The sequence below is a fragment of the Schistocerca piceifrons genome, unplaced genomic scaffold (assembly GCF_021461385.2).
Source record: "Schistocerca piceifrons isolate TAMUIC-IGC-003096 unplaced genomic scaffold, iqSchPice1.1 HiC_scaffold_1104, whole genome shotgun sequence".
NCBI classification, from domain to species: Eukaryota; Metazoa; Arthropoda; class Insecta; order Orthoptera; family Acrididae; genus Schistocerca; species Schistocerca piceifrons.
Window position 1 is genome coordinate 1 of NW_025726912.1, and position 25,562 is coordinate 25,562.

The 25,562-nt window shown below is 46.3% G+C and overlaps 4 protein-coding genes, 18 non-coding genes and 1 pseudogene across 22 annotated transcripts; 17 read left to right on the top strand and 6 right to left on the bottom strand.

Moving 5' to 3' along the window:
• Positions 1 to 109: 109 nt before the first annotated feature.
• On the bottom strand, positions 110 to 181 carry Trnag-ucc. The gene has a single exon. It is a non-coding gene; the product is annotated as a tRNA-Gly (tRNA).
• Positions 182 to 1,407: 1,226 nt separating this feature from the next.
• Positions 1,408 to 1,479, top strand: Trnae-uuc. Its single transcript has one exon. It is a non-coding gene; the product is annotated as a tRNA-Glu (tRNA).
• Positions 1,480 to 1,781: 302 nt separating this feature from the next.
• On the top strand, positions 1,782 to 1,855 carry Trnak-uuu. The gene has a single exon. It is a non-coding gene; the product is annotated as a tRNA-Lys (tRNA).
• A 141-nt stretch (positions 1,856 to 1,996) lies between these two features.
• On the top strand, positions 1,997 to 2,078 carry Trnas-aga. The gene has a single exon. It is a non-coding gene; the product is annotated as a tRNA-Ser (tRNA).
• A 248-nt stretch (positions 2,079 to 2,326) lies between these two features.
• On the bottom strand, positions 2,327 to 2,399 carry Trnag-ucc. The gene has a single exon. It is a non-coding gene; the product is annotated as a tRNA-Gly (tRNA).
• A 1,220-nt stretch (positions 2,400 to 3,619) lies between these two features.
• Positions 3,620 to 3,693, top strand: Trnae-uuc. The gene has a single exon. It is a non-coding gene; the product is annotated as a tRNA-Glu (tRNA).
• A 300-nt stretch (positions 3,694 to 3,993) lies between these two features.
• On the top strand, positions 3,994 to 4,067 carry Trnak-uuu. The gene has a single exon. It is a non-coding gene; the product is annotated as a tRNA-Lys (tRNA).
• Positions 4,068 to 4,208: 141 nt separating this feature from the next.
• On the top strand, positions 4,209 to 4,288 carry Trnas-aga. Its single transcript has one exon. It is a non-coding gene; the product is annotated as a tRNA-Ser (tRNA).
• A 242-nt stretch (positions 4,289 to 4,530) lies between these two features.
• On the bottom strand, positions 4,531 to 4,603 carry Trnag-ucc. Its single transcript has one exon. It is a non-coding gene; the product is annotated as a tRNA-Gly (tRNA).
• Positions 4,604 to 6,085: 1,482 nt separating this feature from the next.
• LOC124727445 lies at positions 6,086 to 10,043 on the top strand (annotated as a pseudogene).
• A 555-nt stretch (positions 10,044 to 10,598) lies between these two features.
• On the top strand, positions 10,599 to 10,671 carry Trnak-uuu. Its single transcript has one exon. It is a non-coding gene; the product is annotated as a tRNA-Lys (tRNA).
• Positions 10,672 to 10,810: 139 nt separating this feature from the next.
• On the top strand, positions 10,811 to 10,892 carry Trnas-aga. The gene has a single exon. It is a non-coding gene; the product is annotated as a tRNA-Ser (tRNA).
• A 242-nt stretch (positions 10,893 to 11,134) lies between these two features.
• Trnag-ucc lies at positions 11,135 to 11,206 on the bottom strand. Its single transcript has one exon. It is a non-coding gene; the product is annotated as a tRNA-Gly (tRNA).
• Positions 11,207 to 12,676: 1,470 nt separating this feature from the next.
• Positions 12,677 to 16,023, top strand: LOC124727432 (DNA repair protein RAD50-like). Its single transcript, XM_047248470.1, has 2 exons — positions 12,677 to 15,824; positions 16,013 to 16,023. The coding sequence occupies exons 1-2, from the start codon at positions 12,677 to 12,679 to the stop codon at positions 16,021 to 16,023; spliced, it is 3,159 nt and encodes a 1,052-aa protein (XP_047104426.1).
• An 82-nt stretch (positions 16,024 to 16,105) lies between these two features.
• On the top strand, positions 16,106 to 16,633 carry LOC124727433 (DNA repair protein RAD50-like). The gene has a single exon (XM_047248471.1). The coding sequence runs from the start codon at positions 16,106 to 16,108 to the stop codon at positions 16,631 to 16,633; it is 528 nt and encodes a 175-aa protein (XP_047104427.1).
• A 555-nt stretch (positions 16,634 to 17,188) lies between these two features.
• Trnak-uuu lies at positions 17,189 to 17,261 on the top strand. The gene has a single exon. It is a non-coding gene; the product is annotated as a tRNA-Lys (tRNA).
• Positions 17,262 to 17,400: 139 nt separating this feature from the next.
• Positions 17,401 to 17,482, top strand: Trnas-aga. Its single transcript has one exon. It is a non-coding gene; the product is annotated as a tRNA-Ser (tRNA).
• Positions 17,483 to 17,724: 242 nt separating this feature from the next.
• On the bottom strand, positions 17,725 to 17,796 carry Trnag-ucc. The gene has a single exon. It is a non-coding gene; the product is annotated as a tRNA-Gly (tRNA).
• A 1,470-nt stretch (positions 17,797 to 19,266) lies between these two features.
• On the top strand, positions 19,267 to 22,613 carry LOC124727434 (DNA repair protein RAD50-like). Its single transcript, XM_047248472.1, has 2 exons — positions 19,267 to 22,414; positions 22,603 to 22,613. The coding sequence occupies exons 1-2, from the start codon at positions 19,267 to 19,269 to the stop codon at positions 22,611 to 22,613; spliced, it is 3,159 nt and encodes a 1,052-aa protein (XP_047104428.1).
• An 82-nt stretch (positions 22,614 to 22,695) lies between these two features.
• LOC124727436 (DNA repair protein RAD50-like) lies at positions 22,696 to 23,223 on the top strand. Its single transcript, XM_047248473.1, has one exon. It carries the CDS (start codon positions 22,696 to 22,698, stop codon positions 23,221 to 23,223), a length of 528 nt encoding a protein of 175 aa, XP_047104429.1.
• Positions 23,224 to 23,780: 557 nt separating this feature from the next.
• Trnak-uuu lies at positions 23,781 to 23,853 on the top strand. The gene has a single exon. It is a non-coding gene; the product is annotated as a tRNA-Lys (tRNA).
• A 139-nt stretch (positions 23,854 to 23,992) lies between these two features.
• Positions 23,993 to 24,074, top strand: Trnas-aga. Its single transcript has one exon. It is a non-coding gene; the product is annotated as a tRNA-Ser (tRNA).
• A 242-nt stretch (positions 24,075 to 24,316) lies between these two features.
• On the bottom strand, positions 24,317 to 24,388 carry Trnag-ucc. Its single transcript has one exon. It is a non-coding gene; the product is annotated as a tRNA-Gly (tRNA).
• Positions 24,389 to 25,562: the final 1,174 nt, after the last annotated feature.

A 25,562-nucleotide genomic window follows, 5' to 3' on the forward strand; every position in this document is an offset into this window, starting at 1 on the left:
AAGCGTCAGCTTTCGCGTCAGCCGAGCAAAGTCGGGACAAAGTCGGGACATACTACAGGATGGCCTGCACGTGGCTCGCTATACTCATACGTAAAAAATTTGCGCCCGTTGCGGTGGCCGGGAATCGAACCCGGATCAACTGCTTGGAAGGCAACTATGCTCACCATTACACCACCACCGCCACAACCCGCTGCTCCCAACGCCGCGCTGTGTCCGGCTTCCCGCCCGCCGGCAGCGGCCCACGGTGATGGTAGCTGTAGGCGCTTTACGAGGTAGGAGGGTGCATCCACACGCGTTCGTGCCGCGCCCTCCACGCACGCTGCGTCTTTGGGCAAGACTCGTTGCCGCGGCTGCAAGGTTACTCACACGATAGTGATGAGCGGGTCGCTTTTAGGCAGTGTAGTGGGGGACTCCGCGTGTGTAGCACTTTTTTCGGTTGTATCCGACGTCGTTGGGTGGCAATCCCACTTTCCCTGCAGACACCTACCCTGGAATGTGCTCGGGAAGCACGGACGACCGCCCCCAACAAATGCAACTAAACAAAATGAGAACAACAACTAAACAAAGTGGTAGGCTGTTGGCCTACCACGCGGGCGGCCCGGGTTCGACTCCCTGCCGATGCATCGTTTTGCTGTTTCTCGCTATAATGCTGCCGCGCCGATTGCTCGCTTGAGCTGCGTCAGCCTCAGGAATGTACAGCACGATTCGCTGTGAGAAGAACCAAACACGCAGCACGCAAGAGACTGTAATTGGAGGGAAGCGTGCTATTTCTGAACTCCGAGCGTCAGCCTGGCCCTACAGGCCGCTGTGTTCAGGTGCCGCAAGGGGCGATGTACTGCAAACCTCAGGCAGTGCTGCTTTCCGTTGACAAAGCTGCGGCAGCAGTTTAATCTAGCAAGTCGGGGAAAGCACGTGTAGCAACACAACAGATTCTTGAGAAAGCGCAAACTGTCTGTCTCTAATATGCGAGAGTTACCAAGTTTCCTGGGACGTTGGTTGCAGACGTGCCTCGGTAGCGCAATGGGTAGCGCGTAGGTCTCATAATCTTTAAGTTAGGGAGTTTGACCCTCACCAGGGGCATTTAATGTTTGCTGTTACATCATGGCTGAATTAACGGCGTTGCTGTTGCTAGGGAACGAACTGATTGTCGTTTGTTATCCACAAAGGAGTCCACGCCTCAGCGTCAAAACGTTTACATCCACTTATGGCAAGGGTACAACTTTGACCTTTCTCCTCCCCTGTTATGAGTAAAATATGATGCAAACAGCAATGAATAGTCAGTTTCGAGCTGTGCGCCATGCCAGTCTGCACGCGCAAATATGCTCGCAAAACAGAGAACACCACTGCGTCCGCATTCAGCACGAAATGCGAGAGGAGAGGGAGTAAATCTCACGTTTATCGAGCAAATCCGGTGTGGTCTAGTGGCTAGGATACCTGGCTTTCACCCAGGAGGCCCAGGTTCGACTCCCGGTACCGGATGGGAAGTGTTTGCGCACAACGACCGTCCATGTTTTGGCCTTCCAACGTTCGTTTGTCGCCCTCCTTCCGGAGCTTCAACCGAGCGTAATCGGGGGGAAACAGGCACGAGATGCAATTACTGTCAGCACCGGGATAAAGGGAGAAGAGGCACTGGTCCGTTTGTTGGGCTGCTACCAGCGTCAGTGGCAAGTCGCGGTGAAGTCGCTAGTTGCGCCAGAAGCCAGCAATTACCGTAGTACGCCTACACACGCGTTCCAGTTATTCACATTGCTTGCAGCCGCTTCATCCAACAACAAGCGTGAGCCCGGATAGCTCAGTCGTAGAGCATTAGGCTTTTAAACTAAGGGGTCCAGGGTTCGAGTCCCTGTCCCGGGCGAAGATTTTAACGCTTCCGTAATGGCTCGTCTCGTAGCGCTGGTAGCCCCTCCCGTAATCAGTGCACGGAGTTCGTATCCTGTCAGCATTTCTGCGCAGACCGGTTCGATTATACACGATTCGAGGGAACGTTTAGCTACGAGCAGTCGTGGCCGAGTGGTTAAGGCGTCTGACTAGAAATCAGATTCCCTCTGGGAGCGTAGGTTCGAGTCCTACCGACTGCGTCCCTTTTCTTTTTATTTTTTTGTTCAAGAGAAGAAGGAGCAGAAAATGTCGCAGTTTGCCTGTCGTTTTGGTACCTCGCTACACCTCCACCCTCTCACAGCCCGTTTATAGCGCCTGTCCTTTTGATAAGGCGAATTCCAAGCGTCAGCTTTCGCGTCAGCCGAGCAAAGTCGGGACAAGTCGGGACATACTACAGGATGGCCCTGCACGTGGCTCGCATACTCATACGTAAAAAATTTGCGCCCGTTGCGGTGGCCGGGAATCGAACCCGGATCAACTGCTTGGAAGGCAACTATGCTCACCCATTACACCACCACCGCACAACCCGCTGCTCCCAACGCCGCGCTGTGTCGGCTTCCCGCCCGCCGGCAGCGGCCCACGGTGATGGTAGCTGTAGGCGCTTTACGAGGTAGGAGGGGTGCATCCACACGCGTTCGGGCCGCGCCTCCACGCACGCTGCGTCCTTTGGGCAAGACTCGTTGCCGCGGCTGCAAGGTTACTCACACCGATAGTGATGAGCGGTCCGCTTTTAGGCAGTGTAGTGGGGGACTCCGCGTGTGTAGCACTTTTTTCGGTTGTATCCGACGTCGTTGGGTGGCAATCCCCACTTTCCCTGCAGCACCCTACCCTGGAATGTGCTCGGGAAGCACGGACGACCGCCCCCCAACAAATGCAACTAACAAAATGAGAACAACAACTAAAAAAGTGGTAGGCTGTTGGCCTACCACGCGGGCGGCCCGGGTTCGACTCCCTGCCGATGCATCGTTTTTGCTGTTCTCGCTATAATGCTGCCGCGCCGATAGCTCGCTTGAGCTGCGTCAGCCTCAGGAATGTACAGCACGATTCGCTGTGAGAAGAACCAAACCACGCAGCACGCAAGAGGACTGTAATTGGAGGGAAGCGTGCTATTCTGAACTCGAGCGTCAGCCTGGCCCTACAGGCCGCTGTGTTCAGGTGCCGCAAGGGCGATGTACTGCAACCTCAGGCAGTGCTCGCTTTCCGTTTGACAAAGCTGCGGCAGCAGTTTAATCTAGCAAGTCGGGAAAGCACGTGTAGCAACACAACAGATTCTTGAGAAAGCGCAAACTGTCTGTCTCTAATATGCGAGAGTTACCAAGTTTCCTGGGACCTTGGCTGCAGACGTGCCTCGGTAGCCGCAATGGGTAGCGCGTAGTCTCATAATCTTAAGTTAGGGAGTTTAGGACCCTCACCAGGGGCATTTAATTTGCTGTACATCATGGCTGAATTAACGGCGTTGCTGTTGCTAGGGAACGAACTGAATTGTCGTTTGTTATCCACAAGGAGTCCACGCCTCAGCGTCAAAACGTTTACATCCACTTATGGCAAGGTACAACTTTGACCTTTCTCCTCCCCTGTTATGAGTAAAATATGAGCCAAACAGCAATGAATAGTCAGTTTCGAGCTGTGCGCCATGCCAGTCTGCACGCGCAAATATGCTCGCAAACAGCGAACACCACTGAGTCGGATTCAGCACGAAATGCGAGAGGAGAGGGAGTAAATCTCACGTTTATCGAGCAAATCCGGTGTGGTCTAGTGGGTAGGATACCTGGCTTTCACCCAGGAGGGCCCAGGTTCGACTCCCGGTACCGCGATGGGAAGTGTTTGCGCACACGACCCCTCCATGTTTTTTTCCTTCCAACGTTCGTTTGTCGCCCTCCTTCGGAGCTTCAAAACCGAGCGTAATCGGGGGAAACAGGCACGAGATGCAATTACTGTCAGCACCGGGATAAAGGGAGAAGAGGCACTGGACCGCTGTTGGGCTGTTACCCAGCGTCAGTGGCAAGTCGGTGAAGTCGCTAGTTGCGCCAGAAGCCAGCAATTACCGTAGTACGCCTACACACGCGTTCCAGTTATTCACATTGCTTGCAGCCGCTTCATCCACAACAAGCGTGAGCCCGGATAGCTCAGTCGGTAGAGGCATTAGGCTTTTAAACTAAGGGTCCAGGGTTCGAGTCCCTGTCCGGGCGAAGATTTTAACGCTTCCGTAATGGCTCGTCTCGTAGCGCTGGTAGCCCTCCCGTAATCAGTGCACGGAGTTCGTATGCTGTCAGCATTCTGCGCAGACCGGTTCGATTAATAACACGATTCGAGGGAACGTTTAGCTACGAGCAGTAGTGGCCGAGTGGTTAAGGCGTCTGACTAGAAATCAGATCCTCTGGGAGCGTAGGTTCGAGTCCTACCGACTGCGTCCCTTTTCTTTTATTTTTTTGTTCAAGAAGAAGGAGCAGAAAATGTCGCAGTTTTGCCTGTCGTTTTGGTACCGTCGCTACACCTCACCTCTCACAGCCGTTTATAGCGCCTGTCCTTTTGATAAGGGCGAATTCCAAGCGTCAGCTTTCGCGTCAGCCGAGCAAAGTCGGGACAAGTCGGGACATACTACAGGATGCCTGCACGTGGCTCGCATACTCATACGTAAAAATTTGCGCCCGTTGCGGTGGCCGGGAATCGAACCCGGGATCAACTGCTTGGAAGGCAACTATGCTCACCATTACACCACCACCGCACACCCGCTGCTCCCCAACGCCGCGCTGTGTCGGCTTCCCGCCCGCCGGCAGCGGGCCCACGGTGATGGTAGCTGTAGGCGCTTTACGAGGTAGGAGGGTGCATCCACACGCGTTCGGGCCGCGCCTCCACGCACGCTGCGTCTTTGGGCAAGACTCGTTGCCGCGGCTGCAAGGTTACTCACACGATAGTGATGAGCGGTCGCTTTTAGGCAGTGTAGTGGGGGACTCCGCCGTGTGTAGCACTTTTTTCCGGTTGTATCCGACGTCGTTGGGTGGCAATCCCACTTTCCCTGCAGACACCTACCCTGGAATGTGCTCCGGAAGCACGGACGACCGCCCCCAACAAATGCAACTAACAAAATGAGAACAACAACTAAAAAAGTGGTAGGCTGTTGGCCTACCACGCGGGGCGGCCCGGGTTCGACTCCCGGCCGATGCATCGTTTTGCTGTTCTCGCTATAATGCTGCCGCGCCGATTGCTCGCTTGAGCTGCGTCAGCCTCAGGAATGTACAGCACGATTCGCTGTGAGAAGAACCAAACACGCAGCACGCAAGAGACCGTAATTGGAGGGAAGCGTGCTATTTCTGAACTCGAGCGTCAGCCTGGCCCTACAGGCCGCTGTGTTCAGGTGCCGCAAAGGGCGATGTACTGCAACCTCAGGCAGTGCTGCTTTCCGTTGACAAAGCTGCGGCAGCAGTTTAATCTAGCAAGTCGGGAAAGCACGTGTAGCAACACAACAGATTCTTGAGAAAGCGCAAACTGTCTGTCTCTAATAATGCGAGAGTTACCAAGTTTCCTGGGACGTTGGTTGCAGACGTGCCTCGGTAGCGCAATGGGTAGCGCGTAGGTCTCATAATCTTAAGTTAGGGAGTTTGACCCCTCACCAGGGGCATTTAATTTGCCTGTACATCATGGCTGAATTAACGGCGTTGCTGTTGCTAGGGAACGAACTGAATTGTCGTTTGTTATCCACAAGGAGTCCACGCCTCAGCGTCAAAAACGTTTACATCCACTTATGGCAAGGTACAACGTTTGACCTTTCTCCTCCCCTGTTATGAGTAAAATATGATGCAAACAGCAATGAATAGTCAGTTTCGAGCTGTGCGCCATGCCAGTCTGCACGCGCAAATATGCTCGCAAACAGAGAACACCACTGAGGTCCGGATTCAGCACGAAATGCGAGAGGAGAGGGAGTAAATCTCACGTTTATCGAGCAAATCCGGTGTGGTCTAGTGATGGTAAACATGATTAGATATTGGCGGGTGTATGGCATGTGTTTTCAGCGTGGAAATTTGGCTGTCAGAAATTGTTGATGATTTGTGTTTTAAAGATAGTGTCATATTATGAAAGCGCAATTGGTACATTAATGTAGGTAACACTGATTAGAGGATAGGCGCCCTTCCGTGATGTGACGGATTGTATCACTATTGATATTGTTTACAGTTATTTGTTCGTATTCGGTCCTTTAAAATTCGATATAATGGCTAGATTACTTAAGATGCAGATACAGGGAATCCGAAGCTTTGGTCCGAACGACAGTGATCAGCAGATGATTACGTTTCAATCACCTGTGACGCTGATATTAGGGCAGAACGGATGTGGTAAGACGACGACAATTGAAGCCCTGAAGTATGCAGCTACAGGTGAGGTGCCAGCAGGAACTAAACAAGGGCAGTCGTTTGTTCATGACCCGAAGATGGCTCGTCAGCCAGAGACAAGGGGGCCAAATAAAATTGTTGATGGCTGATCGCAAAGGCGAAGAAGTTGTCATCACACGTACGTTACAAACAACACAGAAGGCAAAAAATTTGCAATTGAAAACACTGGATCCAGTAATTCATAGGAAGAAGTCTAGTGGTGAAGTTGTACAGGTTGGTGGACGGTGCATTGATGTAAATTTAGAAATGTCTCATGTTTTTGGTGTATCAAAAGCTGTTCTGAGCAATGTTATATTTTGCCATCAAGAAGATTCTAACTGGCCAATGGATGAGGGAAAGAAACTCAAGGAGAAGTTTGATTCCATATTCGATGCAACAAAACTTAATAAATGTTTGGAACACATCAGAGATCTTAGGAAAGCAGTAAATACAGAAATCAGCACTGATGAGAAACTTCTGAAATCACAACAAGAGATAAAAGATGAGACTGTTTCAAAAAAGAAGGATTTACAAGAGGCAGAGAGTCGTCTGGCAGTAACTCAGGACAAAATAGATAACTTGAGCGATAAACTATCACCTTTGCTAGAAAAACTAGATGAAATTTGTGATGTGGAAAAGGATTTCCTTCAGCTCACCAGGGAGAAAGAAAGAGCTGAAGACAAGATGAAAATACTAGAATCGCAACAATCAGATTTAAAGAAGAATATTAAGGAAGTGCTTGAGTGGAAAACTTTAGAAGAAATAACTGATTTAATCAACAGTTTTAAAACTGAAGCAAGGAACTGGCAGGAGCACTTGAAATCTATGGAGATTGAACTTCAGCAGATATCTAGGGATGAGGAGCGAGTATTGGAAGAAACAAGCCAAGAGCAGATGACTCTTGGAAAACTTCAGAAAGAGGAAGAAGATCATAATACTCGAATAGATGCACGCAATAAGAATCTACAGAGATTGGCAGAAACATTTCAAATAAGAGTAAAAGAAGATACATTTTCTTCAGAAGTTCTTGTCTCAAATTTAATGCATCAAGTCGACGATAAAATAAGAGAGTCAAAGGTACAGTTTGAGCAGTTACGGAACAGGTTTCAAAGAGAAGAGCAGGAACTCCAAAGTAAAATAGACATTGCTAGAGACACTAAAGCAAAGCTAGAGCAGGAAATCACCTCAAAAAAACGACAAGCAGAAGATAATAAAGCTGAAGAATGGAGTGTCAAAACAGAAATTGAAGATATAGAGAAATCTGGTGAAGAACTTGTCAAATTAGGAAGAGAACTGGAGCAAGCAAAAACTAACTGGGAAACTGCTTGTCAAGAACTTGATGAAGAACAGCTGAAAAAAGAAATTAGAGATCAGCACCAAGAGAGCAACAGGCTGGATGATAAGCTAGTTATTGTGGATAAAGAAGTTCAGACATTGCAGCTGTTGAGTAGTGAGCAGGCACAGCTTGATATCCAGAACAAACTGAAGGCATCTAAGGAGTCCGAACTCAAAAAACTAAAGAACAAACACAATGAAGCACTGCGCCACCTTTTGTTTACAGTGCCACAACAAAATTTGAAACATGACTTGGATGCTTGCATGCTTCAACTGACTCGTCAGATCAACAACATCAATGAGAAGATAAATAGTAAGCAGAATGAGGCGGCTGCACTTGAAGTGAAACGAGCCCATCACAAGGAGCAGTTGGATTTGAAAGAAAGAGAGCTGCGAAAATTTGAAGAAGAAATATATGATTTGTGTGGCAGGCAAGATTTTGATGAGTACATACAAAGTGTTTCTGATAGAATACAAGAACTGCAGGACCAAAAAGGAACGCTCAGTGCTTCGGAATACATGTTCCGTCGCTACATTCAGAAACTGGAACAGGAAGATCCTTGCTGTCCATTGTGTCATAGGGAGTTTGAAGCCGCTTCTGAAGCTGCTGAACTTGCATATGAACTGAGTAATAAAGTCAGTGAAGTCCCAGCACGCCTTCAGGACAATAAGAAAGAACTAGAAAATAAGCTAAAGGAATATGATAAACTTTTGCAAATGAAACCTGCTTATGAAAGAACTGATATCATGCGCACCAAGGAGATACCAGAAATGAAAGAGTCACTTCATCAAACAGAAGAGGCTTTAGATGCAGCTCGGAAACAGATTAAAGATTTGAAGGAGCAGTTACTGGGTCCAAAAGCAAAGGAGCAGATGGCAAAGGATATCCAAGGAGATGTAGTCCGCATTGATCAGTTGCAGACAGAACTGCGCCGCATAGACAAAGAAATTCAGGAGCTGCAGTCTAAGATGCCCACAGGATCGTCACGCTCCATGGAGGAAGCCCTGGCAGAGCAGGAGGAGCTTCGAGCACAAGTCAGTGCTATTCAGCGTGCACTCCACATGAAGCAGGAGTCACTGAGAAGGCATTCAGAGAGAGTCAACCAGCTGAGGGAGCGCAAAAATGTACTTATGGAAAAGAAATTGAAGCTCGAAAGTGGACAGCAGAAACGTCGACAACTGGAGGAACGTTTGCAGGAGTTGCAAAGTATGCATGTGATGATACAGTCAGAAATTGAGGTGCTCGAGACCCGACTTCAAGAAGCTAGAGAGACACTTGATTCTGCAGTGCAGTCAAAAAATATTAGAGTTACAGAAAATCGAAAAAATGTAGATCAGGGACAAAATAAGATTGTTGAGCAAGGAAGGAAACATGATGAAATTTGTAATTGGCATAATAGCATTCAACGGTATGAACAGAGCGGCATGAAAGAGAAACTTACGTCAGTTCAAGAAAGATTGATAGAACTGGACTCTAAAAAGGAGACCCTTGCAGATAAAAACAGAAGAACGTGTGAAAACATTGATAAGCTTAAAGAAAAAATTTCAAATCAGCAGCTGAAAGCAAGAGAACTTGAAGATAACAAAATATTGAAGGAGAAACAGGTAGAAGCTGAAGAACTGAAGAGTGTAATAGATAAAGTAAAACAGCGCCTTGGTAAGTTCCAAGTGAAAACCATTGAAGAAGAGAAAAGTCGTCTCTGCAGAGAAATTTCAGCTGTCAAAGAGGAGAAATCAATTTCAGAAGGACGATTTAAGGAATTAAGAGATAGTGTGAATACTCTGCGACGAGATCTAAATAAGGACATATATAAAAATGCAGAAAAAAAATACAATGATCTGCAGCGACGAATTAAGGTAAACCAGCTAGCATCAGCTGATCTGAACAAATACTTTGTCGCTTTGGATTGGTCACTCATTTACTTTCATCAGGAGCGCATGAGGAAGATTAATACGATTATAAGAGAACTGTGGCGAAAAATCTATCGTGGGAATGATATTGATTATATAGAAATTAAAACAGATGCTCCTGAAACCACGAGTGCAGACAAGAAGCGAACATTCAACTATCGGGTTGTTCAGGTGAAGAATGATGTTGAGATTGATATGAAGGGACGCTGCAGTGCTGGGCAGAAGGTTCTAGCGTCGCTTGTTATCCGAATTGCTTTGGCAGAAATTCTAAGTATTAATTGTGGAATCTTAGCTCTGGATGAACCAACCACAAATTTGGATAGGGAGAACATAGACAGTCTTGGAGAAACTCTCACAGACCTTATAAATTTAAGGAGGGAGAACAAGAATTTTCAGCTCATACTGATAACACACGATGAAGACTTCTTGGATCGTTTGATGAATGTTGAAAAACTGAAGTACTATTACAGGGTCACAAGAAATGCAAAGGGAAACTCGGTCATTGAAAAGTATCGTTTTGAAGAAAGGAGCACCCAACATAGAAACTTTAACTAAAGTTTGAAATAAGAATGCATCAAGACTGATTTTTGTTATTCTAATTTGCTCATCTTGTGGAATGCTCTGTGAAAGAAAGTACTTATAGGTTTTTGTGTTTTCTGTTTGTTATAATACATTCATGCCCATGCAGCAGCATTTTTCACACTGTTATGTATAAATAAAGAACATTCATTTCTGAGTAAAAAAAAAAAAAAAAAAGTGGCTAGGATACCTGGCTTTCACCCAGGAGGCCCAGGTTCGACTCCCGGTACCGGATGGGAAGTGTTTGCGCACACGACCGTCCATGTTTTGGCCTTCCAACGTTCGTTTGTCGCCCTCCTTCCGGAGCTTCAACCGAGCGTAATCGGGGGAAACAGGCACGAGATGCAATTACTGTCAGCACCGGGATAAAGGGAGAAGAGGCACTGGTCCGTTGTTGGGCTGCTACCAGCGTCAGTGGCAAGTCGGTGAAGTCGCTAGTTGCGCCAGAAGCCAGCAATTACCGTAGTACGCCTACACACGCGTTCCAGTTATTCACATTGCTTGCAGCCGCTTCATCCACAACAAGCGTGAGCCCGGATAGCTCAGTCGGTAGAGCATTAGGCTTTTAAACTAAGGGTCCAGGGTTCGAGTCCCTGTCCGGGCGAAGATTTTAACGCTTCCGTAATGGCTCGTCTCGTAGCGCTGGTAGCCCTCCCGTAATCAGTGCACGGAGTTCGTATCCTGTCAGCATTCTGCGCAGACCGGTTCGATTATACACGATTCGAGGGAACGTTTAGCTACGAGCAGTCGTGGCCGAGTGGTTAAGGCGTCTGACTAGAAATCAGATTCCCTCTGGGAGCGTAGGTTCGAGTCCTACCGACTGCGTCCCTTTTCTTTTTATTTTTTTGTTCAAGAAGAAGGAGCAGAAAATGTCGCAGTTTGCCTGTCGTTTTGGTACCTCGCTACACCTCACCTCTCACAGCCGTTTATAGCGCCTGTCCTTTTGATAAGGGCGAATTCCAAGCGTCAGCTTTCGCGTCAGCCGAGCAAAGTCGGGACAAGTCGGGACATACTACAGGATGGCCTGCACGTGACTCGCATACTCATACGTAAAAATTTGCGCCCGTTGCGGTGGCCGGGAATCGAACCCGGATCAACTGCTTGGAAGGCAACTATGCTCACCATTACACCACCACCGCACACCCGCTGCTCCCAACGCCGCGCTGTGTCGGCTTCCCGCCCGCCGGCAGCGGCCCACGGTGATGGTAGCTGTAGGCGCTTTACGAGGTAGGAGGGTGCATCCACACGCGTTCGGGCCGCGCCTCCACGCACGCTGCGTCTTTGGGCAAGACTCGTTGCCGCGGCTGCAAGGTTACTCACACGATAGTGATGAGCGGTCGCTTTTAGGCAGTGTAGTGGGGGACTCCGCGTGTGTAGCACTTTTTTCGGTTGTATCCGACGTCGTTGGGTGGCAATCCCACTTTCCCTGCAGACACCTACCCTGGAATGTGCTCGGGAAGCACGGACGACCGCCCCCAACAAATGCAACTAACAAAATGAGAACAACAACTAAAAAAGTGGTAGGCTGTTGGCCTACCACGCGGGCGGCCCGGGTTCGACTCCCGGCCGATGCATCGTTTTGCTGTTCTCGCTATAATGCTGCCGCGCCGATTGCTCGCTTGAGCTGCGTCAGCCTCAGGAATGTACAGCACGATTCGCTGTGAGAAGAACCAAACACGCAGCACGCAAGAGACCGTAATTGGAGGGAAGCGTGCTATTTCTGAACTCGAGCGTCAGCCTGGCCCTACAGGCCGCTGTGTTCAGGTGCCGCAAGGGCGATGTACTGCAACCTCAGGCAGTGCTGCTTTCCGTTGACAAAGCTGCGGCAGCAGTTTAATCTAGCAAGTCGGGAAAGCACGTGTAGCAACACAACAGATTCTTGAGAAAGCGCAAACTGTCTGTCTCTAATATGCGAGAGTTACCAAGTTTCCTGGGACGTTGGTTGCAGACGTGCCTCGGTAGCGCAATGGGTAGCGCGTAGGTCTCATAATCTTAAGTTAGGGAGTTTGACCCTCACCAGGGGCATTTAATTTGCTGTACATCATGGCTGAATTAACGGCGTTGCTGTTGCTAGGGAACGAACTGAATTGTCGTTTGTTATCCACAAGGAGTCCACGCCTCAGCGTCAAAACGTTTACATCCACTTATGGCAAGGTACAACTTTGACCTTTCTCCTCCCCTGTTATGAGTAAAATATGATGCAAACAGCAATGAATAGTCAGTTTCGAGCTGTGCGCCATGCCAGTCTGCACGCGCAAATATGCTCGCAAACAGAGAACACCACTGAGTCCGGATTCAGCACGAAATGCGAGAGGAGAGGGAGTAAATCTCACGTTTATCGAGCAAATCCGGTGTGGTCTAGTGATGGTAAACATGATTAGATATTGGCGGGTGTATGGCATGTGTTTTCAGCGTGGAAATTTGGCTGTCAGAAATTGTTGATGATTTGTGTTTTAAAGATAGTGTCATATTATGAAAGCGCAATTGGTACATTAATGTAGGTAACACTGATTAGAGGATAGGCGCCCTTCCGTGATGTGACGGATTGTATCACTATTGATATTGTTTACAGTTATTTGTTCGTATTCGGTCCTTTAAAATTCGATATAATGGCTAGATTACTTAAGATGCAGATACAGGGAATCCGAAGCTTTGGTCCGAACGACAGTGATCAGCAGATGATTACGTTTCAATCACCTGTGACGCTGATATTAGGGCAGAACGGATGTGGTAAGACGACGACAATTGAAGCCCTGAAGTATGCAGCTACAGGTGAGGTGCCAGCAGGAACTAAACAAGGGCAGTCGTTTGTTCATGACCCGAAGATGGCTCGTCAGCCAGAGACAAGGGGCCAAATAAAATTGTTGATGGCTGATCGCAAAGGCGAAGAAGTTGTCATCACACGTACGTTACAAACAACACAGAAGGCAAAAAATTTGCAATTGAAAACACTGGATCCAGTAATTCATAGGAAGAAGTCTAGTGGTGAAGTTGTACAGGTTGGTGGACGGTGCATTGATGTAAATTTAGAAATGTCTCATGTTTTTGGTGTATCAAAAGCTGTTCTGAGCAATGTTATATTTTGCCATCAAGAAGATTCTAACTGGCCAATGGATGAGGGAAAGAAACTCAAGGAGAAGTTTGATTCCATATTCGATGCAACAAAACTTAATAAATGTTTGGAACACATCAGAGATCTTAGGAAAGCAGTAAATACAGAAATCAGCACTGATGAGAAACTTCTGAAATCACAACAAGAGATAAAAGATGAGACTGTTTCAAAAAAGAAGGATTTACAAGAGGCAGAGAGTCGTCTGGCAGTAACTCAGGACAAAATAGATAACTTGAGCGATAAACTATCACCTTTGCTAGAAAAACTAGATGAAATTTGTGATGTGGAAAAGGATTTCCTTCAGCTCACCAGGGAGAAAGAAAGAGCTGAAGACAAGATGAAAATACTAGAATCGCAACAATCAGATTTAAAGAAGAATATTAAGGAAGTGCTTGAGTGGAAAACTTTAGAAGAAATAACTGATTTAATCAACAGTTTTAAAACTGAAGCAAGGAACTGGCAGGAGCACTTGAAATCTATGGAGATTGAACTTCAGCAGATATCTAGGGATGAGGAGCGAGTATTGGAAGAAACAAGCCAAGAGCAGATGACTCTTGGAAAACTTCAGAAAGAGGAAGAAGATCATAATACTCGAATAGATGCACGCAATAAGAATCTACAGAGATTGGCAGAAACATTTCAAATAAGAGTAAAAGAAGATACATTTTCTTCAGAAGTTCTTGTCTCAAATTTAATGCATCAAGTCGACGATAAAATAAGAGAGTCAAAGGTACAGTTTGAGCAGTTACGGAACAGGTTTCAAAGAGAAGAGCAGGAACTCCAAAGTAAAATAGACATTGCTAGAGACACTAAAGCAAAGCTAGAGCAGGAAATCACCTCAAAAAAACGACAAGCAGAAGATAATAAAGCTGAAGAATGGAGTGTCAAAACAGAAATTGAAGATATAGAGAAATCTGGTGAAGAACTTGTCAAATTAGGAAGAGAACTGGAGCAAGCAAAAACTAACTGGGAAACTGCTTGTCAAGAACTTGATGAAGAACAGCTGAAAAAAGAAATTAGAGATCAGCACCAAGAGAGCAACAGGCTGGATGATAAGCTAGTTATTGTGGATAAAGAAGTTCAGACATTGCAGCTGTTGAGTAGTGAGCAGGCACAGCTTGATATCCAGAACAAACTGAAGGCATCTAAGGAGTCCGAACTCAAAAAACTAAAGAACAAACACAATGAAGCACTGCGCCACCTTTTGTTTACAGTGCCACAACAAAATTTGAAACATGACTTGGATGCTTGCATGCTTCAACTGACTCGTCAGATCAACAACATCAATGAGAAGATAAATAGTAAGCAGAATGAGGCGGCTGCACTTGAAGTGAAACGAGCCCATCACAAGGAGCAGTTGGATTTGAAAGAAAGAGAGCTGCGAAAATTTGAAGAAGAAATATATGATTTGTGTGGCAGGCAAGATTTTGATGAGTACATACAAAGTGTTTCTGATAGAATACAAGAACTGCAGGACCAAAAAGGAACGCTCAGTGCTTCGGAATACATGTTCCGTCGCTACATTCAGAAACTGGAACAGGAAGATCCTTGCTGTCCATTGTGTCATAGGGAGTTTGAAGCCGCTTCTGAAGCTGCTGAACTTGCATATGAACTGAGTAATAAAGTCAGTGAAGTCCCAGCACGCCTTCAGGACAATAAGAAAGAACTAGAAAATAAGCTAAAGGAATATGATAAACTTTTGCAAATGAAACCTGCTTATGAAAGAACTGATATCATGCGCACCAAGGAGATACCAGAAATGAAAGAGTCACTTCATCAAACAGAAGAGGCTTTAGATGCAGCTCGGAAACAGATTAAAGATTTGAAGGAGCAGTTACTGGGTCCAAAAGCAAAGGAGCAGATGGCAAAGGATATCCAAGGAGATGTAGTCCGCATTGATCAGTTGCAGACAGAACTGCGCCGCATAGACAAAGAAATTCAGGAGCTGCAGTCTAAGATGCCCACAGGATCGTCACGCTCCATGGAGGAAGCCCTGGCAGAGCAGGAGGAGCTTCGAGCACAAGTCAGTGCTATTCAGCGTGCACTCCACATGAAGCAGGAGTCACTGAGAAGGCATTCAGAGAGAGTCAACCAGCTGAGGGAGCGCAAAAATGTACTTATGGAAAAGAAATTGAAGCTCGAAAGTGGACAGCAGAAACGTCGACAACTGGAGGAACGTTTGCAGGAGTTGCAAAGTATGCATGTGATGATACAGTCAGAAATTGAGGTGCTCGAGACCCGACTTCAAGAAGCTAGAGAGACACTTGATTCTGCAGTGCAGTCAAAAAATATTAGAGTTACAGAAAATCGAAAAAATGTAGATCAGGGACAAAATAAGATTGTTGAGCAAGGAAGGAAACATGATGAAATTTGTAATTGGCATAATAGCATTCAACGGTATGAACAGAGCGGCATGAAAGAGAAACTTACGTCAGTTCAAGAAAGATTGATAGAACTGGACTCTAAAAAGGAGACCCTTGCAGATAAAAACAGAAGAACGTGTGAAAACATTGATAAGCTTAAAGAAAAAATTTCAAATCAGCAGCTGAAAGCAAGAGAACTTGAAGATAACAAAATATTGAAGGAGAAACAGGTAGAAGCTGAAGAACTGAAGAGTGTAATAGATAAAGTAAAACAGCGCCTTGGTAAGTTCCAAGTGAAAACCATTGAAGAAGAGAAAAGTCGTCTCTGCAGAGAAATTTCAGCTGTCAAAGAGGAGAAATCAATTTCAGAAGGACGATTTAAGGAATTAAGAGATAGTGTGAATACTCTGCGACGAGATCTAAATAAGGACATATATAAAAATGCAGAAAAAAAATACAATGATCTGCAGCGACGAATTAAGGTAAACCAGCTAGCATCAGCTGATCTGAACAAATACTTTGTCGCTTTGGATTGGTCACTCATTTACTTTCATCAGGAGCGCATGAGGAAGATTAATACGATTATAAGAGAACTGTGGCGAAAAATCTATCGTGGGAATGATATTGATTATATAGAAATTAAAACAGATGCTCCTGAAACCACGAGTGCAGACAAGAAGCGAACATTCAACTATCGGGTTGTTCAGGTGAAGAATGATGTTGAGATTGATATGAAGGGACGCTGCAGTGCTGGGCAGAAGGTTCTAGCGTCGCTTGTTATCCGAATTGCTTTGGCAGAAATTCTAAGTATTAATTGTGGAATCTTAGCTCTGGATGAACCAACCACAAATTTGGATAGGGAGAACATAGACAGTCTTGGAGAAACTCTCACAGACCTTATAAATTTAAGGAGGGAGAACAAGAATTTTCAGCTCATACTGATAACACACGATGAAGACTTCTTGGATCGTTTGATGAATGTTGAAAAACTGAAGTACTATTACAGGGTCACAAGAAATGCAAAGGGAAACTCGGTCATTGAAAAGTATCGTTTTGAAGAAAGGAGCACCCAACATAGAAACTTTAACTAAAGTTTGAAATAAGAATGCATCAAGACTGATTTTTGTTATTCTAATTTGCTCATCTTGTGGAATGCTCTGTGAAAGAAAGTACTTATAGGTTTTTGTGTTTTCTGTTTGTTATAATACATTCATGCCCATGCAGCAGCATTTTTCACACTGTTATGTATAAATAAAGAACATTCATTTCTGAGTAAAAAAAAAAAAAAAAAAGTGGCTAGGATACCTGGCTTTCACCCAGGAGGCCCAGGTTCGACTCCCGGTACCGGATGGGAAGTGTTTGCGCACACGACCGTCCATGTTTTGGCCTTCCAACGTTCGTTTGTCGCCCTCCTTCCGGAGCTTCAACCGAGCGTAATCGGGGGAAACAGGCACGAGATGCAATTACTGTCAGCACCGGGATAAAGGGAGAAGAGGCACTGGTCCGTTGTTGGGCTGCTACCAGCGTCAGTGGCAAGTCGGTGAAGTCGCTAGTTGCGCCAGAAGCCAGCAATTACCGTAGTACGCCTACACACGCGTTCCAGTTATTCACATTGCTTGCAGCCGCTTCATCCACAACAAGCGTGAGCCCGGATAGCTCAGTCGGTAGAGCATTAGGCTTTTAAACTAAGGGTCCAGGGTTCGAGTCCCTGTCCGGGCGAAGATTTTAACGCTTCCGTAATGGCTCGTCTCGTAGCGCTGGTAGCCCTCCCGTAATCAGTGCACGGAGTTCGTATCCTGTCAGCATTCTGCGCAGACCGGTTCGATTATACACGATTCGAGGGAACGTTTAGCTACGAGCAGTCGTGGCCGAGTGGTTAAGGCGTCTGACTAGAAATCAGATTCCCTCTGGGAGCGTAGGTTCGAGTCCTACCGACTGCGTCCCTTTTCTTTTTATTTTTTTGTTCAAGAAGAAGGAGCAGAAAATGTCGCAGTTTGCCTGTCGTTTTGGTACCTCGCTACACCTCACCTCTCACAGCCGTTTATAGCGCCTGTCCTTTTGATAAGGGCGAATTCCAAGCGTCAGCTTTCGCGTCAGCCGAGCAAAGTCGGGACAAGTCGGGACATACTACAGGATGGCCTGCACGTGACTCGCATACTCATACGTAAAAATTTGCGCCCGTTGCGGTGGCCGGGAATCGAACCCGGATCAACTGCTTGGAAGGCAACTATGCTCACCATTACACCACCACCGCACACCCGCTGCTCCCAACGCCGCGCTGTGTCGGCTTCCCGCCCGCCGGCAGCGGCCCACGGTGATGGTAGCTGTAGGCGCTTTACGAGGTAGGAGGGTGCATCCACACGCGTTCGGGCCGCGCCTCCACGCACGCTGCGTCTTTGGGCAAGACTCGTTGCCGCGGCTGCAAGGTTACTCACACGATAGTGATGAGCGGTCGCTTTTAGGCAGTGTAGTGGGGGACTCCGCGTGTGTAGCACTTTTTTCGGTTGTATCCGACGTCGTTGGGTGGCAATCCCACTTTCCCTGCAGACACCTACCCTGGAATGTGCTCGGGAAGCACGGACGACCGCCCCCAACAAATGCAACTAACAAAATGAGAACAACAACTAAAAAAGTGGTAGGCTGTTGGCCTACCACGCGGGCGGCCCGGGTTCGACTCCCGGCCGATGCATCGTTTTGCTGTTCTCGCTATAATGCTGCCGCGCCGATTGCTCGCTTGAGCTGCGTCAGCCTCAGGAATGTACAGCACGATTCGCTGTGAGAAGAACCAAACACGCAGCACGCAAGAGACCGTAATTGGAGGGAAGCGTGCTATTTCTGAACTCGAGCGTCAGCCTGGCCCTACAGGCCGCTGTGTTCAGGTGCCGCAAGGGCGATGTACTGCAACCTCAGGCAGTGCTGCTTTCCGTTGACAAAGCTGCGGCAGCAGTTTAATCTAGCAAGTCGGGAAAGCACGTGTAGCAACACAACAGATTCTTGAGAAAGCGCAAACTGTCTGTCTCTAATATGCGAGAGTTACCAAGTTTCCTGGGACGTTGGTTGCAGACGTGCCTCGGTAGCGCAATGGGTAGCGCGTAGGTCTCATAATCTTAAGTTAGGGAGTTTGACCCTCACCAGGGGCATTTAATTTGCTGTACATCATGGCTGAATTAACGGCGTTGCTGTTGCTAGGGAACGAACTGAATTGTCGTTTGTTATCCACAAGGAGTCCACGCCTCAGCGTCAAAACGTTTACATCCACTTATGGCAAGGTACAACTTTGACCTTTCTCCTCCCCTGTTATGAGTAAAATATGATGCAAACAGCAATGAATAGTCAGTTTCGAGCTGTGCGCCATGCCAGTCTGCACGCGCAAATATGCTCGCAAACAGAGAACACCACTGAGTCCGGATTCAGCACGAAATGCGAGAGGAGAGGGAGTAAATCTCACGTTTATCGAGCAAATCCGGTGTGGTCTAGTGATGGTAAACATGATTAGATATTGGCGGGTGTATGGCATGTGTTTTCAGCGTGGAAATTTGGCTGTCAGAAATTGTTGATGATTTGTGTTTTAAAGATAGTGTCATATTATGAAAGCGCAATTGGTACATTAATGTAGGTAACACTGATTAGAGGATAGGCGCCCTTCCGTGATGTGACGGATTGTATCACTATTGATATTGTTTACAGTTATTTGTTCGTATTCGGTCCTTTAAAATTCGATATAATGGCTAGATTACTTAAGATGCAGATACAGGGAATCCGAAGCTTTGGTCCGAACGACAGTGATCAGCAGATGATTACGTTTCAATCACCTGTGACGCTGATATTAGGGCAGAACGGATGTGGTAAGACGACGACAATTGAAGCCCTGAAGTATGCAGCTACAGGTGAGGTGCCAGCAGGAACTAAACAAGGGCAGTCGTTTGTTCATGACCCGAAGATGGCTCGTCAGCCAGAGACAAGGGGCCAAATAAAATTGTTGATGGCTGATCGCAAAGGCGAAGAAGTTGTCATCACACGTACGTTACAAACAACACAGAAGGCAAAAAATTTGCAATTGAAAACACTGGATCCAGTAATTCATAGGAAGAAGTCTAGTGGTGAAGTTGTACAGGTTGGTGGACGGTGCATTGATGTAAATTTAGAAATGTCTCATGTTTTTGGTGTATCAAAAGCTGTTCTGAGCAATGTTATATTTTGCCATCAAGAAGATTCTAACTGGCCAATGGATGAGGGAAAGAAACTCAAGGAGAAGTTTGATTCCATATTCGATGCAACAAAACTTAATAAATGTTTGGAACACATCAGAGATCTTAGGAAAGCAGTAAATACAGAAATCAGCACTGATGAGAAACTTCTGAAATCACAACAAGAGATAAAAGATGAGACTGTTTCAAAAAAGAAGGATTTACAAGAGGCAGAGAGTCGTCTGGCAGTAACTCAGGACAAAATAGATAACTTGAGCGATAAACTATCACCTTTGCTAGAAAAACTAGATGAAATTTGTGATGTGGAAAAGGATTTCCTTCAGCTCACCAGGGAGAAAGAAAGAGCTGAAGACAAGATGAAAATACTAGAATCGCAACAATCAGATTTAAAGAAGAATATTAAGGAAGTGCTTGAGTGGAAAACTTTAGAAGAAATAACTGATTTAATCAACAGTTTTAAAACTGAAGCAAGGAACTGGCAGGAGCACTTGAAATCTATGGAGATTGAACTTCAGCAGATATCTAGGGATGAGGAGCGAGTATTGGAAGAAACAAGCCAAGAGCAGATGACTCTTGGAAAACTTCAGAAAGAGGAAGAAGATCATAATACTCGAATAGATGCACGCAATAAGAATCTACAGAGATTGGCAGAAACATTTCAAATAAGAGTAAAAGAAGATACATTTTCTTCAGAAGTTCTTGTCTCAAATTTAATGCATCAAGTCGACGATAAAATAAGAGAGTCAAAGGTACAGTTTGAGCAGTTACGGAACAGGTTTCAAAGAGAAGAGCAGGAACTCCAAAGTAAAATAGACATTGCTAGAGACACTAAAGCAAAGCTAGAGCAGGAAATCACCTCAAAAAAACGACAAGCAGAAGATAATAAAGCTGAAGAATGGAGTGTCAAAACAGAAATTGAAGATATAGAGAAATCTGGTGAAGAACTTGTCAAATTAGGAAGAGAACTGGAGCAAGCAAAAACTAACTGGGAAACTGCTTGTCAAGAACTTGATGAAGAACAGCTGAAAAAAGAAATTAGAGATCAGCACCAAGAGAGCAACAGGCTGGATGATAAGCTAGTTATTGTGGATAAAGAAGTTCAGACATTGCAGCTGTTGAGTAGTGAGCAGGCACAGCTTGATATCCAGAACAAACTGAAGGCATCTAAGGAGTCCGAACTCAAAAAACTAAAGAACAAACACAATGAAGCACTGCGCCACCTTTTGTTTACAGTGCCACAACAAAATTTGAAACATGACTTGGATGCTTGCATGCTTCAACTGACTCGTCAGATCAACAACATCAATGAGAAGATAAATAGTAAGCAGAATGAGGCGGCTGCACTTGAAGTGAAACGAGCCCATCACAAGGAGCAGTTGGATTTGAAAGAAAGAGAGCTGCGAAAATTTGAAGAAGAAATATATGATTTGTGTGGCAGGCAAGATTTTGATGAGTACATACAAAGTGTTTCTGATAGAATACAAGAACTGCAGGACCAAAAAGGAACGCTCAGTGCTTCGGAATACATGTTCCGTCGCTACATTCAGAAACTGGAACAGGAAGATCCTTGCTGTCCATTGTGTCATAGGGAGTTTGAAGCCGCTTCTGAAGCTGCTGAACTTGCATATGAACTGAGTAATAAAGTCAGTGAAGTCCCAGCACGCCTTCAGGACAATAAGAAAGAACTAGAAAATAAGCTAAAGGAATATGATAAACTTTTGCAAATGAAACCTGCTTATGAAAGAACTGATATCATGCGCACCAAGGAGATACCAGAAATGAAAGAGTCACTTCATCAAACAGAAGAGGCTTTAGATGCAGCTCGGAAACAGATTAAAGATTTGAAGGAGCAGTTACTGGGTCCAAAAGCAAAGGAGCAGATGGCAAAGGATATCCAAGGAGATGTAGTCCGCATTGATCAGTTGCAGACAGAACTGCGCCGCATAGACAAAGAAATTCAGGAGCTGCAGTCTAAGATGCCCACAGGATCGTCACGCTCCATGGAGGAAGCCCTGGCAGAGCAGGAGGAGCTTCGAGCACAAGTCAGTGCTATTCAGCGTGCACTCCACATGAAGCAGGAGTCACTGAGAAGGCATTCAGAGAGAGTCAACCAGCTGAGGGAGCGCAAAAATGTACTTATGGAAAAGAAATTGAAGCTCGAAAGTGGACAGCAGAAACGTCGACAACTGGAGGAACGTTTGCAGGAGTTGCAAAGTATGCATGTGATGATACAGTCAGAAATTGAGGTGCTCGAGACCCGACTTCAAGAAGCTAGAGAGACACTTGATTCTGCAGTGCAGTCAAAAAATATTAGAGTTACAGAAAATCGAAAAAATGTAGATCAGGGACAAAATAAGATTGTTGAGCAAGGAAGGAAACATGATGAAATTTGTAATTGGCATAATAGCATTCAACGGTATGAACAGAGCGGCATGAAAGAGAAACTTACGTCAGTTCAAGAAAGATTGATAGAACTGGACTCTAAAAAGGAGACCCTTGCAGATAAAAACAGAAGAACGTGTGAAAACATTGATAAGCTTAAAGAAAAAATTTCAAATCAGCAGCTGAAAGCAAGAGAACTTGAAGATAACAAAATATTGAAGGAGAAACAGGTAGAAGCTGAAGAACTGAAGAGTGTAATAGATAAAGTAAAACAGCGCCTTGGTAAGTTCCAAGTGAAAACCATTGAAGAAGAGAAAAGTCGTCTCTGCAGAGAAATTTCAGCTGTCAAAGAGGAGAAATCAATTTCAGAAGGACGATTTAAGGAATTAAGAGATAGTGTGAATACTCTGCGACGAGATCTAAATAAGGACATATATAAAAATGCAGAAAAAAAATACAATGATCTGCAGCGACGAATTAAGGTAAACCAGCTAGCATCAGCTGATCTGAACAAATACTTTGTCGCTTTGGATTGGTCACTCATTTACTTTCATCAGGAGCGCATGAGGAAGATTAATACGATTATAAGAGAACTGTGGCGAAAAATCTATCGTGGGAATGATATTGATTATATAGAAATTAAAACAGATGCTCCTGAAACCACGAGTGCAGACAAGAAGCGAACATTCAACTATCGGGTTGTTCAGGTGAAGAATGATGTTGAGATTGATATGAAGGGACGCTGCAGTGCTGGGCAGAAGGTTCTAGCGTCGCTTGTTATCCGAATTGCTTTGGCAGAAATTCTAAGTATTAATTGTGGAATCTTAGCTCTGGATGAACCAACCACAAATTTGGATAGGGAGAACATAGACAGTCTTGGAGAAACTCTCACAGACCTTATAAATTTAAGGAGGGAGAACAAGAATTTTCAGCTCATACTGATAACACACGATGAAGACTTCTTGGATCGTTTGATGAATGTTGAAAAACTGAAGTACTATTACAGGGTCACAAGAAATGCAAAGGGAAACTCGGTCATTGAAAAGTATCGTTTTGAAGAAAGGAGCACCCAACATAGAAACTTTAACTAAAGTTTGAAATAAGAATGCATCAAGACTGATTTTTGTTATTCTAATTTGCTCATCTTGTGGAATGCTCTGTGAAAGAAAGTACTTATAGGTTTTTGTGTTATCTGTTTGTTATAATACATTCATGCCCATGCAGCAGCATTTTTCACACTGTTATGTATAAATAAAGAACATTCATTTCTGAGTAAAAAAAAAAAAAAAAAAAAGTGGCTAGGATACCTGGCTTTCACCCAGGAGGCCCAGGTTCGACTCCCGGTACCGGATGGGAAGTGTTTGCGCACACGACCGTCCATGTTTTGGCCTTCCAACGTTCGTTTGTCGCCCTCCTTCCGGAGCTTCAACCGAGCGTAATCGGGGGAAACAGGCACGAGATGCAATTACTGTCAGCACCGGGATAAAGGGAGAAGAGGCACTGGTCCGTTGTTGGGCTGCTACCAGCGTCAGTGGCAAGTCGGTGAAGTCGCTAGTTGCGCCAGAAGCCAGCAATTACCGTAGTACGCCTACACACGCGTTCCAGTTATTCACATTGCTTGCAGCCGCTTCATCCACAACAAGCGTGAGCCCGGATAGCTCAGTCGGTAGAGCATTAGGCTTTTAAACTAAGGGTCCAGGGTTCGAGTCCCTGTCCGGGCGAAGATTTTAACGCTTCCGTAATGGCTCGTCTCGTAGCGCTGGTAGCCCTCCCGTAATCAGTGCACGGAGTTCGTATCCTGTCAGCATTCTGCGCAGACCGGTTCGATTATACACGATTCGAGGGAACGTTTAGCTACGAGCAGTCGTGGCCGAGTGGTTAAGGCGTCTGACTAGAAATCACATTCCCTCTGGGAGCGTAGGTTCGAGTCCTACCGACTGCGTCCCTTTTCTTTTTATTTTTTTGTTCAAGAAGAAGGAGCAGAAAATGTCGCAGTTTGCCTGTCGTTTTGGTACCTCGCTACACCTCACCTCTCACAGCCGTTTATAGCGCCTGTCCTTTTGATAAGGGCGAATTCCAAGCGTCAGCTTTCGCGTCAGCCGAGCAAAGTCGGGACAAGTCGGGACATACTACAGGATGGCCTGCACGTGACTCGCATACTCATACGTAAAAATTTGCGCCCGTTGCGGTGGCCGGGAATCGAACCCGGATCAACTGCTTGGAAGGCAACTATGCTCACCATTACACCACCACCGCACACCCGCTGCTCCCAACGCCGCGCTGTGTCGGCTTCCCGCCCGCCGGCAGCGGCCCACGGTGATGGTAGCTGTAGGCGCTTTACGAGGTAGGAGGGTGCATCCACACGCGTTCGGGCCGCGCCTCCACGCACGCTGCGTCTTTGGGCAAGACTCGTTGCCGCGGCTGCAAGGTTACTCACACGATAGTGATGAGCGGTCGCTTTTAGGCAGTGTAGTGGGGGACTCCGCGTGTGTAGCACTTTTTTCGGTTGTATCCGACGTCGTTGGGTGGCAATCCCACTTTCCCTGCAGACACCTACCCTGGAATGTGCTCGGGAAGCACGGACGACCGCCCCCAACAAATGCAACTAACAAAATGAGAACAACAACTAAAAAAGTGGTAGGCTGTTGGCCTACCACGCGGGCGGCCCGGGTTCGACTCCCGGCCGATGCATCGTTTTGCTGTTCTCGCTATAATGCTGCCGCGCCGATTGCTCGCTTGAGCTGCGTCAGCCTCAGGAATGTACAGCACGATTCGCTGTGAGAAGAACCAAACACGCAGCACGCAAGAGACCGTAATTGGAGGGAAGCGTGCTATTTCTGAACTCGAGCGTCAGCCTGGCCCTACAGGCCGCTGTGTTCAGGTGCCGCAAGGGCGATGTACTGCAACCTCAGGCAGTGCTGCTTTCCGTTGACAAAGCTGCGGCAGCAGTTTAATCTAGCAAGTCGGGAAAGCACGTGTAGCAACACAACAGATTCTTGAGAAAGCGCAAACTGTCTGTCTCTAATATGCGAGAGTTACCAAGTTTCCTGGGACGTTGGTTGCAGACGTGCCTCGGTAGCGCAATGGGTAGCGCGTAGGTCTCATAATCTTAAGTTAGGGAGTTTGACCCTCACCAGGGGCATTTAATTTGCTGTACATCATGGCTGAATTAACGGCGTTGCTGTTGCTAGGGAACGAACTGAATTGTCGTTTGTTATCCACAAGGAGTCCACGCCTCAGCGTCAAAACGTTTACATCCACTTATGGCAAGGTACAACTTTGACCTTTCTCCTCCCCTGTTATGAGTAAAATATGATGCAAACAGCAATGAATAGTCAGTTTCGAGCTGTGCGCCATGCCAGTCTGCACGCGCAAATATGCTCGCAAACAGAGAACACCACTGAGTCCGGATTCAGCACGAAATGCGAGA

Bases quoted from the DNA above. Each gene is read 5' to 3' on its own strand.
- LOC124727432 (XM_047248470.1), top strand. From the start codon at position 12,677: ATGGCTAGATTACTTAAGATGCAGATACAGGGAATCCGAAGCTTTGGT.
- LOC124727436 (XM_047248473.1), top strand. From the start codon at position 22,696: ATGAGGAAGATTAATACGATTATAAGAGAACTGTGGCGAAAAATCTAT.
- LOC124727434 (XM_047248472.1), top strand. From the start codon at position 19,267: ATGGCTAGATTACTTAAGATGCAGATACAGGGAATCCGAAGCTTTGGT.
- LOC124727433 (XM_047248471.1), top strand. From the start codon at position 16,106: ATGAGGAAGATTAATACGATTATAAGAGAACTGTGGCGAAAAATCTAT.